Genomic DNA, 12,263 nt, shown 5'->3' with positions numbered 1-12,263 from the left:
CTGGAGAATTCCTGAGGGAGCTGGGAAGGGGCTCAGCCTGGAGAAAAGGAGGCTCAGGAGGGACCTTGTGGCTCTGCACAAGTCCCTGCCAGGAGGGGACAGCCCCAGGTCAGGCTCTGCTCCAGGAACAGGGACAGGAGCAGAGGGAACGGCCTCAGGCTGGGCCAGGGGAGCTCAGGGGGGACAGCAGCAGGAATTTCCCCATGGAAAGGGGGCTCAGGGATTGGAAGTGCCCAGGGGGGTTTGGATCCCATCCCTGGAGGTGCCCAAGGAAGGGATGGAGGTGACACCCAGTGACAAGGTGGGGATCAGGCTCAGGTTGGCCACGTTGTCTCAAAGCTCATTCCCAACCCTGACCATTCTGGGATTCATCCAAACCCACCCATGGGTGAAAAAGGGAGAAGTCAGGCTCCTGTGGAGCACAGCGGGCTAAAAGCAGCTTCCCTCACCAGAGTGATGACCCCGTACTCCTTCTCCACCTTCCTCCTGAGCTCCTTGAAGCAGGACGTGAGGCGCTCGTGCAGCGGCTTCAGCTGCTCCGTCAGCTTCTCGCCGTGGATCCGGATCCCTTCAGCCAGCAGAGGCATCTGAGGGAGGAGCAGTGTGGGAACCCAGGACATTCCTCTGGCTCCCCTGCAACCTGGGCAGGGGAGCTCAGAAGTGCCTAAGACCCCTGTGGGTTCAATTTCAGTCCCTGGGAAAAATTACCATCCCTATAGGAAGAATTACAGTAATTTCAGAATTATAAGCCACACGTTACAATACAGAGTGTGACAAAAGGTTTCTGTTCTATCACCATCTGTAAAGGGTGGGGCAGTGTTCTTTATCTCCTGGGATATCTCCTGTTCATGGCCATGGTTTATAAACCAGCTGGGGCAGTGTTCTTTATCTCCATGGGATATCTCCTGTTCATGGCCATGGTTTATAAACCAGCTGGGGCAGTGTTCTTTATCTCATGGGATATCTCCTGTTCATGGCCATGGTTTATAAACCAGCTGGGGCAGTGTTCTTTATCTTTTCACAACCCATCCTTCCTCCAGCCAGTCATTTTCTGCTCATGGCCATTGAGTCCCACTGTGGCACTGATAAAATTACTGCATCCCATTGGGAGCTGCTCCAGCCAGAGGGAAGAGCCCAACATTTCTTACCAAGATAAAAACAGAGGTTTTGGGACACTCAGGGAGCCCTTTCTCCACTGGACTCCAGAGGGAAACGGGATTGCTCCACATCACCACTGGAGCTCCAGAGGGAAACTGCACCTTGTCCAGGAGCACTGCTCCAGCTGAGCCACATCTGTCACTGCAGGAGGATGCAGCCACCATGGGATGGGACTGCTGCCAACACCCTGCCTGACTGACGGCTGTCAGCTTGGATTCTGACTCTGCCAGGGCTTGGGGTTGTTCTTTGGAATTCTGTATTTCTATTTTAATTTCCCTAGTAAAGAACTGTTATTCCTAATTCCCATATCTTTACCTGAGAGCCCCTTGATTTCAAAATGATAATAATTTGGAGGGAGGGGGTTTACATTCTCCATTTCAAAGAGAATCTCCTGCCTTTCTCAGCAGACACCTGTCCTCCAAACTAAAACAGCAACTTTTCATTCTTTGTCCATATATAAGCCTCACCTGATTATAAGCTGCACTTTGGGTTCAGACCAAAATTTTAGTCAAAATGGTGCAGTTTATAATAGTGAAATTACTGTACAAGTCACAAAAAATAAGTAGAGCGTAAATTAGATTGTTAGAAGGTAGAAAAGTGAATTTTAAAAATTGTTTATATTAAGGGTTTGAACACATGATGGAATTTGAGCGTGGTATGCCATTCTTTCTCCTTCATGGCATCCATTTTTGGGTTAGGATGGCACTTTGGGATTGGTTTGGGAGAAAGTTGGACAGTGCAATGTGGGTGTCATGTATTGGAAAGTAATTGTAAACAGCATGTATGTAATTTATAGTATAAAAGGTAACTCCTGACCCGAGGACAGGCAGTGTGCCTCCAACTGACCTGCAGGACAGACCTCTGCAGCCAGGGAAAAAATTCCTTAGATAAAAAAGAATAAACAACCTTGGAAACCTCAGAAAACAGCTTCTGACTCTTCCTTCATTGCTCGAGCTGGAAAACAGACTGAAACCACCAAGTGCTGTGTGGTGAGTGATCTCTGACTCAAACAGAGCCACTGCTGCTCCCAGAGCAGAATGAGCTGCAGGAGCACAAACCAGCCCTGCTGCTCCCCAAACAGCTCAGATAAAAAAGGGTTTGAACCATTGTGGTTTGGGGATGGCAGAGGGGAAAGCAGTGACACAGCTCACTCAGAGCTGGGGACACTCAGGGGAATTTGGTGCTGAACAAACACCAACATTTCCCCCAAACCCCAGCCTGGGATGGTGGGAGCTGTCCCTGCCCATGGAATGGGGACACTGGATGGGATTTCAGCTCCTCTCCCACCCAAACCATTCCAGGATTCCCTGCTTCCCTCTCCCCCAGTGCCTCCAGCTCTTGCCCCATTCCACACCTGTATAGCAATTTGTTGCTTGAGCAGCTCGATTTTGTCTTGATCTTCAGGATGTTCTTGGAGGTATTTCTCTGTGAAGAAGGCCTGGAAGCACAGAGAGAAGGTGACACAGTGACACAGACACACTTTTAATTCCTTTAAAAGCAATTCACTGCCATTATTCCTCATATCAAACCCAAATTTTGCTGGCACCAACTGAGGGACAAAGAACCAGGGTTATTTCCTGGGAAAAGGGAACAAACCCCTCTTTTTTAAAATCCACTTTTCTAGACTGAAAACTTAAAATTGTGCCAATTCCCAAGATGTATCCATTGAAACAGATCTCAATTCTTGGTCAAAATAATTTTTTTTTCCTAGATAAACCCCCTAATAAATTTTTCATTTGCATCTCTGAACTATTTCAGCCTCTGAATATATATATATTTTTTTTTTAATTCTGTAAAACAGGACTGTGGTACAAGTTTATAGAGCTGGGTTTGATCCTGAGCAGGGTGGAGGTGAGGCTGGGAAAGGGCTCTGGGTTGGTCCCAGAGGATTTTCCTTGAAAGTGCTTAATTATTGCAAGAGGAAAGATGTTTAAAACCCCAGCTTTGGTTTTTGGCTACAAGGAGACAATTAAAACTCAGGTTTTAGCCTCCCACAAAAGCCAAATGTTCTGCACTGATCTGCAGCTGAAATAGGAAAATATGAACAAGAAATGAGTATTTCCAGATGTGGCTGCAGAGACTTTGTGTTTTCTGGTTTTAACTGCTTTCCCACTTTGGTAATTCTAAACTTGATGTCAACCTTAATTCATAAAATGGGAGGACTCAGGGCCAAATTCAGCCCTGGGAAAGCATCCAAACTCCTGTGGAAGGAGCAGAGTCAGACCCCAGAACAATCAGCCCCTCTCCCAATTAACGTGTGCACCTCATTTCATGGGACTGGGACACAGCTGAGGAGAATTAAATTTGTTTTACCACATTCCACCGGTTTGTGGAAACCAGCAGAGCATTTTGTGCTGGGGATTTCATCATTAGGAGGAGGGAACCAACAGCTTGAGTTAAACACAAAATGAACACCCTACACTGCTCAAGTGAAGTCAGCTGAGTAAACCTGTACAGGAAATGCTGCTTTTTTTCCCTGAATTATTTGTTCTGCCACAAGACTCCAAAGACACAGCAGCTGCTGGCAAGATAAAACCTCTTTTGTTTTATCACTCCCTATGAACACAGGGGAGAAATGCCAGGTTTTGGCTTTTCTTGTTACCTGGGCTGCCCCAGCACCTCTGGGCTCCATAAGGCAGGAGTAGGTTATCACAGAAATCACAGAATTCAAAGAATCACAGAATCACTGGGTTGGAAGAGCTCTCCAAGATCAAGTCCAGCCCAGCCCTAACACCTGAACTGACCCATGGCACCCAGTGCCACATCCAGGCTTTATTAAACACACCCAGGGATGGTGACTCCACCACCTCCCCATGCAGAACATTCCAGAACTTTGTTGTTTTTTCTGTGAAAAACTTCCTAACACCCAGCCTAACTGTCCTTTGGTGCAGATTAAGGTGTGTCCTGGTATAGAGACCAACCCCAGCTGAGCACAAACACCTCTGAGGAGCTGAAGGTGACAAGGCCACCCCTGAGTGTCCTTTTGTTCCTCAGCTGCTCCTCACAGGGTTTGTGCTCCAAGCTCCTCTCCAGCCTGGAACTGAGCTTGGAACTGGGCATGGAACTGGGCTTGGAATTGAGCTTGGAACTGGGCTTGGAATTGAGCTCGGAACTGGGCTTGGAACTGGGCTTGGAACTGGGCTTGGAACTGGGCATGGAACTGGGCTTGGAACTGAGCTTGGAACTGGGCTTGGAATTGAGCTTGGAACTGGGCATGGGACTGGGCTTGGGACTGGGCATGGGACTGGGCTTGGGACTGGGCTTGGGACTGAGCTGGGAATTGGGCTGGGAACTGGGCTTGGAACTGAGCTTGGAACTGGGCTTGGAACTGGGCTTGGAACTGGGCTTGGAACTGAGCTTGGAACTGAGCTTGGAACTGGACATGGAACTGGGCTTGGAACTGGGCATGGAACTGAGTTTGGAACTGAGTTTGGAACTGGACATGGAACTGAGCTTGGAACTGAGTTTGGAACTGAGTTTGGAACAGGACATGGAACTGGGCTTGGAACTGGGCATGGAACTGAGCATGGATCAGGACATGGAACTGAGCTGGGAACTGAGCTGGGAACTGAGCACAGAAAGGAGCTTGGAACTGAGCATGGAACTGGGCTTGGAACTGGGCATGGAACTGGACATAGAACTAAACCTCCCAGGTCTTTCCTGGGTTTTCCACACTGCAGAGCTCCAGGAACAGCTACAGCTCAGAGTCCTGCATGCTTTGGGCTGGAAGGGATTTTAGGGACCAGGCTGCTCCAGCCTGGCCTTGGACACTGCCAGGGATCCAGGGGCAGCCCCAGCTCCTCTGGGAATTCCATCCCAGCCAGGAATTCCTTCCCAATATCCCATCAAATCCCAGTTTCCATAATTTAGAAGCCATTCCCTGTGTCCTGTCCCTCCATCCCTTGTCCCCAGTCCCTCTCCAGCTCTCCTGGATCCCTCTGGGCTCTCCTTGGAGCCCTCCCCTCCCCAGGTGAGCCCCCCAAACCCTGCAGAGGGCTCATGGATGTTCCCAGCACCTTCTCATAGTTGGTGTAGCCCCCCATGACCGCAGGGTCCACGATGCCGTTGAGCAGCATGGACAGGGGGTGCACGGGCAGGCTCCTGTCCCACATGTGCTGCTGCACAATGTTGGTGATCTTCTCATTGGTCAGCTCCATGGTCTCTATGGCGTTCTCCAGGGGGCTGATCTCCTCCTGGGAGAGAGGAGAAACCAAAATGAGTCTTATTTAGAGTGTCAGAATAAACATTTCAAAGCTTCGTTTGATTTTTAGGGAGAAATAATTCCCTGTGAGGGAAGGGCTGGGATGATCTGGGACAGTGGGAGGTGTCCCTGCCATGGCAGGGCTGGGATGGGATGAATTCAGGGTCTCTTCCAGCCCAAACCATCCCAGGATTCTCTGATTTGATTTTCCCATCCCTCTGTGGGTGCTGCAGGAACAGCCCTGGGCTCTGGGGATTGGCTGGGCAGGGATGGAGGGACAGGACCCAGGGAATGGCTTCCCATGGGAAAGGGGAGATTGAGATGGGATTGGGGATGGAATGAGGGTGGGGAGGGGCTGGGATGGAATTCCCAGATTTGCTGGGGCTGCCCCTGGATCCCTGGAATGTCCAAGAATTCCAGGTTGGGATAACCTGGGACAGTGGGAGCTGTGGGACCCACAGTGGGACCAAATGAACTTTGGGATCCCCTCCAACCCAAATCATTCCAGGGCTCCATGTGCTGCTTGGATGGGATTTTGGGGAGGAATTCCTGGCTGGGATGGAATTCCCAGATTTGCTGGGGCTGCCCCTGGATCCCTGGAACGTCCAAAACCAATTTGGATCACTGGGACAGAGGGAGGTGTCCCCATGGCAGGGGAGGGATGGAATGATCTTTTTGGTCCCTCCCAACCCAATCCATTCTGGGATTCCATGATCCAGATTAGAGATCATTTCTGGCTCTCTGCAGTGGGTTTGCTGTGCCTGCAGTGGCTTTGCCAAGCTCTGGTGTCCCTGCTGACCCTCCTGCATGGACACTGGGTGAGTTTAATTCCTCCCAACCCAAACCATCCTGGAATTCCATGGCTCTGTGATTTATTCCTCTCCAGAGTAAGAAACTAAATATTTTGCTTTTATCTGTGCCACATGCAGCAGTGGGAGGCCTGGAATTCCCAAATGTCCCAAGGTTTTATTCCATGAGGGAGATCTCCCATGGAGAACTCACCGTCGTGACCTGCTTGACCTCAAACCACTTGAGGATGCCTGGAAATGAATAAGCTGTGGTGTAGGTTGTCCTTTCTATCCACATGTTCTGGTCAGAGAAGACAAAAAAAGAGATGTAAGGAAAATATTCCTGTGTGGATTGAGGGTCCCAGAAGGAGCTGGCAGCGATTCCACAGCCATTCCCCCCTCCCCTGAGGAGGAGCTGGGCTTACACAGCCCCACATTTATGGATTCTGACGGATGCTGAATGTCCAAACTCCAGCTGTGGAGCCCCTTGAAATCACCCCCAACTTCAGGTGGAGGCTGCAATGCCCTTTGTGTCTCCTGGTTTTTAATTCCTACTTTTTAATTTTAATTTTGACGTGTACAGGGAGAGGGAAAAGGTGACACCCCCAACAAAACAAAGCAAAGGCAAAGGACTCACAGCAAACTCATTGTCTGGATCTTTCTCTCCTTTCCTGACAGGTCTGGAGTGGGTGAATTGCTGCACCTCGTTGGCTCTGTAGTAGCTGAGAAGAAGCAGAATAAAAAGGTGAATTTTCCTCCCCTCCCCTCAAATGTTCAAGGGTTTCCTCACAGTTTGTGGGGAGGAATGTACAAATTCACACAATTTACACAATTCACACAATCCACCCTGTGCCCAAGTTAGTGGGGAAAACACCAAGAAAATGTTGAGGAAAAAGGAAAATAAATTACTTTAAGATCTGTTCAGGAACAGGTTTATCTTTGTAATTAGGAGGCAGGTTCATCACAGGCTTCACAGTGAAGCACTGCACATCTGAGCAGCTCTGGTTAAGGATGAAAAACTGGGAAAACCTTCCTGTTCCCACAGCCAGGCTTTTCCACAACTCTCACTGAACATTTTTCTTCAAACCTGATTCACCACCAATCACAGGCATTATGTTGCATCTTCCAGTTTGCAGGCTCCTTGTGAATTAAAAACTCAAAAAGAACTTTACAAATAATAATCCCAGAATGGTTTGGGTTGGAAGGGACCTTGAAATTCATCCAGTGCCACCCCCTGGGACACCTCCCACTACCCCAGGGAGCTCCAGCCTGGCCTTGGACACCCCCAGGTGCTGAAATTCCCTGGGGAAAACGCTTGGGAATCCTGGGCACCACTGATTTCTACTTTGGGAGAAAAAGAAAAAGGGCAACAAGGCTCTGCAGGAGGTTCTGGGGGTGCACCTGGCTCTCCTCTCACCCCACAGTTATTTATCAGAGCCTCCTTCCCTCCCACTTTTTAGATTCATGATTCAGCTGAACAAAGGAATTGCTTCACCCTCAGCTGTTGCACCTGTGAATGATGACAGACATTAAAAAAAAAAATCTCAGCAATTGTATCCACAAGCACTTATCATCTTCCTCCAAAATTCTGCTTTGAGGACTGTGCTTACAGGAGCAAAAAAACCTGGAAAAGCAAAGCTTGGCCAAGCTGAGCCCACGAGGAGATGATTTCTGTGAATCCCCTGGCCCTGAAGTGGCAGCCCCCACACATCCTTTAATTCCCCCTGGAGCCAGCTGCCCCCAGCCAAAGCTGAGCCCAAAACCACAGAGCCACCTTAGGCCAGGCTCTGAGCCCTGAACTGTGTCTGGGGAGAGCTCGTTAGGCTGGGCTTAGTGCCCTGCTGAGCCCTGCCCAGCTCCCAGTGCTCAGCTGGTGGGGACTGGGATTTTTTGGGGTGCAGGGAACCCCTGGGGCTCAGCACAGCTCACACCATTATCAAAAGAATGAAAGATTTTGTTATAAAACAGTAAAAAAAAAACAGCCTAAAGAAATAAAGAAGAGCTTGAGGCAGAGGAGGTTAAAGGAAGTAAAACCAAGCCCAGCCTAACACAACAGAGATCTGGGCACTCTCATCTCCTCAGGAGGGTTTGTGGAGTCCAAGCTGAACCTGTCCCAAATCCAAGCCCTGCAGCTGCTCCCTCCATCCCAGGGCTGGGCAGAGTCTGGAATCCAACCCCCCCAAACCTCAGGGAAGGTTCAGATCTGCATCCAAACCCTGCAGCTCGGCTCCATCCCCAGCCAGCAGCAGCAGAACAAACAAACAGATGCAGAGGAAGCAGCTGAAACAAAGCAGCAACAGAAGAGGCACTTCTGGTACCAAGCTGGAGTGGATTTTCATTTCCTCTGTGGATTCAGAGCTTGGCAGGAGGATTGCAGGGAAGCATCTGCTGTCACTGCTGCCTTGGGACTTTGTGCACAGGGTTGGAGGCCAGATGGACCTGCAGATTGTCCAGCCTGGCTGCTGAGCCCCTGCAAGCCCAGGGATTGCTTTTCAGCCACTGACTGAACCACTGGCAGCAATCTGGAGCATCTCACACTCCCAATTCAGATCTTCTTAAGCCTGGTGGGGAGCTTGGGACAAAACTTGGAGTCCAGCAAGGGGGAGAAATCAGAATTAAATAATAGTAAGGGCTCTGCACACAACAACTTCCAGTGACAGAATCACACTTCTTACAAAGGGATTTTCTGGGGTACAAACACACAAAGCCCAGCATTGGATAAATGCTAAAGGACTGCAAGGAGGGAGGGAGTTCCCTTCACTTCTCACCCCACTTTCACAGCCTGCATTTCACATTTTCACCCAGAAATGCCCAACTGGGTCCCAGCCAGCACCACAGGAAATCCTCCCTGCAATCCACCCTTCACCCTGACACAGCTTGTTCAACTCAGCCTGCAACACCCTTTAAACCCACCCTGACAGCTCTGGGTTTTCACACCCAGTTGTCTTGGGTTGCAATACAGGATGTGACCAAAAGTATCTATTTTATCTGTTAAACCAGCTGTGGCAGTGATCCTGATCTCTGTGGGATATCTCCTGTTAATGGATCATTTATTAAACCAGCTGTGGCAGTGATCCTGATCTCTGTGGGATATCTCCTGTTCATGGCCAGCTGTTAAACCAGCTGGGGCAGTGTTCTTTATCTTCCCACAGCCCATCCTCCCTCCAGGAGATCTCTCCTGTCCATGGCCACTGAGTCCCAGGGCATGGCTGATAAAATTCCATCATCCCATGGGGAGATGCTCCAGCCAGGGGAGGAGCCAAGCATTTCCTACCCTGATCAAATCTGAGATTTGGAACATCAGAGCAGCCTTTCCCACTGGATCCCAGAGGAAAACCAGACCCTTCCACATCATCCCTGGAGCTCCAGAGGGAAACTGCACCTTGTCCAGGAGCACTGCTCCAGCTGAGCCACATCTGTCACTGCAGGAGGATGCAGCCACCATGGGATGGGACTGCTGCCAACACCCTGCCTGACTGACGGCTGTCAGCTTGGATTCTGACTCTGGCAGGGCTTGGGGTTGTTCTTTGGAATTCTGTATTTCTATTTTAATTTCCCCAGTAAAGAACTGTTATTCCTATTCCCATATCTTTGCCTGAGAGTCCCTTGATTTCAAAATGATAATAATTTGGAGGGAGGGGGTTTCCATTCTCCATTTCAAAGAGAAGCTCCTGCTTTTCTCAGCAGACACCAGTGCTGCTCCACATCCTGGAGCCACCACCCCCCCAATTATCACCACTGCTGCTCACAGCTGCCTTGCTGTGCCAAAATGCCCCAAACCCAAAAGATACACTGTTTGGGGGAAGCCTTGATCTCCTCTGATGGAGGGGCTGTGCTGGTCATCTTCTCAGCACTGGGGAACTGGGTCAGCAGCTTCAGGTTGAAATCGTCCCTCCGCTCGTACTCCTTGCCACGGTAAATGAAAATCTTGTTCTGTGGGCAGGAGAAGGAAAAGGGAATTAAAATCCAACACAGCAGTGGGATAGATCTAAAAATCTACTGTAGCTGACTCCACTCGAGCTGGTAACACAAAATTATTTTGCCCACCCATTTTCCCATTTTGTTTCCTCAGAAATCCCTGCAATCTCATTGGATTTTGGGGCCATTTTTTGATTTTTTAGTGTCGATTTTAGAACTTTTCTGGTCATTTCTCATGCGATTTCTGGGGGATTTTTGCATTTCTTAGCGTGAATATTTAGGCATTTTTCTGGGTTTTTAGGCTGAATTCTTCCTCAATCTTTCCTGATGTTTTTTCCAATAATCCCTGGGATTTTGACAGGTTTTTAGTGCACATTTTTGGGGGCATTTTTTGTGCAACTTCTAGGGGATTTTTGCATTTCTTAGCGTGAATATCTAGGGATTTTTCTGGGTTTTTAGGCTGAATTTTTTCTGGGTTTCCCCCAATGTTTTTCCCAACAATCCCTGTGATTGGGGTGTTTTTTAGTGCGGATTTTCTTGGGAAATTTGTGACTTTTAGGGAGTGCAGAAGTTGGGAGGGGAAGGATCCTTACCCGCAGGAAAGAGGGAAACCCCTGCCCGTAGTACCCAACAGCAAAGTACTCGGGCTGGGGTCTCATGGCCTTCATGATATTCTCATAAAATGCAGCTCTTTTTTTCTGGAAAAGAAAACACACTTTCACTTTGGAACTCTCCAGGACACTCCCAGGGACAATTCCTGAGCTCTGAGCTCAGAATTGCTTTTTGATGCAGTCTCTCATCCTTATCCATTTCCTTAATTAAATATTTGCTTTGTCTGGGCCAGAACCAACTTCATTTCCTGGTCTGCAGGCACGAGAACAATGCCATGGCTTTTAGGATTCCTTGAAATCCTTCACTGTGGGAAAACAAATGGAACAGAAATCCATTCTGCAAGTGAGCAGACACAAGTGGTGACAAATGTCAGAGAGCTGGCAGAAATAAAGCTGGGCAGATGAAAGAACATAAAGACCATCTGGTTCCATCCTCAACCACTGAAAAGCAGAATTCAGAGCTGAGGGGATTTTATAGCTCTGTGTTCATGCCCAGCACTTTCAGCACAGCAATAACAAGGTGGTGAGATTTATGGAGCCTGGAATCACACCTTGGCTGTGACTTCATTGGGTTAAAATCAAGAATTCCAACCATCTGCACGTGGTATTAGCATGCTAATTAGGAGGTCAAAAGAAACTAAGAACATATTTATTCTCCAACTAACCTTTACAAAGCCATGGGGTTTAAGTTGCTTTGTTTGTCTTTAACACAAATTTATTTTAGGCTTATCCTGCTTGAACAGTATTAATTTAAGCAGTCAGCAGCCTGCTGGAAATGGAATAAAAAAGCCTTACCAGGAGATCTCCAATTCCCTCATAGTCAAAGACCTTGTTCTCATACATGTCAGCCAGCTCCTTGCTCAGCTCAATGGCTTTTTCCCACATCTCCACGAGGGTGAGGACAGGCAGCAGGGGGAAGAAGAGCACAAGCAACATGAAAGACTCAGTTAAAAGCCTTCATTAGCACAGATAGGTAAACAAAAATGCAACTGATTTTCATTCAGGCACTGCTTTCATGCTCTGCCAGGTTTCCCTCTCACACTGCTGTAAATTTTTATGGTTTTTTATGTTTTTTTTTTTTTTCAGGGATTATTACAGTCGTGCAGATCTTGTGATTTGGAGATCTGAGAGTGGTTTACAAAGCCAGGTCTCCAACAGGACAAAGTGAGGGGAGGAAGGACAGGTCTGAACAGCAGGGAGAGAAGCTCAGGTGGGCTGGAACAGGGGTCCCTGGGTTTGGGACAGGGGTCCATAGGGTGGGACAGGGGTCCCTGGGTTTGGGACAGAGTTCCCTTGGGTTTGTCTCATCAAGGAATCAGGGAATTTGGGTGGAAAGCGACCTCAAATCCCACCCAGTGCCATCCCTGCCATGGCAGGGACACCTCCCACTGTCCCAGGTGCTCCAGCCTGGTCTTGGACATTCCAGGGATCCAGGGGCAGCCACAGCAAATCTGGAAATTCACAGGGAGCAATTCCTTCCCAATATCTCCTCTAAATTCCCTTTATTTCAGCTCAAAGCCACTCAGCCCTGGCAGAACCCCCAGTGCCAGCCTGGGAATCCTCTGTCCCTGCAACCCCAAAACCTGA

At 48.8% G+C, this 12,263-nt stretch overlaps 1 protein-coding gene across 2 annotated transcripts in view; it reads right to left on the bottom strand.

Moving 5' to 3' along the window:
- DOCK5 (dedicator of cytokinesis 5) overlaps window positions 1–12,263 on the bottom strand; it is an 89,635-nt gene that overhangs the window by 8,928 nt on the left and 68,444 nt on the right. Inside the window, exons 39-47 of one of the 2 annotated variants that reach the window (XM_033081440.1) lie at window positions 11,472–11,561; window positions 10,659–10,763; window positions 9,939–10,080; window positions 7,057–7,138; window positions 6,785–6,869; window positions 6,362–6,448; window positions 5,175–5,351; window positions 2,513–2,596; window positions 450–587 (exon numbers count right to left, since the gene is read on the bottom strand). In XM_033081440.1, coding sequence (XP_032937331.1) covers window positions 450–587; window positions 2,513–2,596; window positions 5,175–5,351; window positions 6,362–6,448; window positions 6,785–6,869; window positions 7,057–7,138; window positions 9,939–10,080; window positions 10,659–10,763; window positions 11,472–11,561 — 990 coding nt within the window. Of the gene's footprint in view, window positions 1–449; window positions 588–2,512; window positions 2,597–5,174; window positions 5,352–6,361; window positions 6,449–6,784; window positions 6,870–7,056; window positions 7,139–9,938; window positions 10,081–10,658; window positions 10,764–11,471; window positions 11,562–12,263 lie in introns of those variants that run through there. The other variant, XM_033081441.1, reaches the window with a different exon arrangement.

The sequence above is a fragment of the Catharus ustulatus genome, chromosome 27 (assembly GCF_009819885.2).
Source record: "Catharus ustulatus isolate bCatUst1 chromosome 27, bCatUst1.pri.v2, whole genome shotgun sequence".
NCBI lineage: Eukaryota > Metazoa > Chordata > Aves > Passeriformes > Turdidae > Catharus > Catharus ustulatus.
Note: the sequence above shows the minus strand (reverse complement) of the source record. Positions and strands in the feature narration are given on the sequence as shown.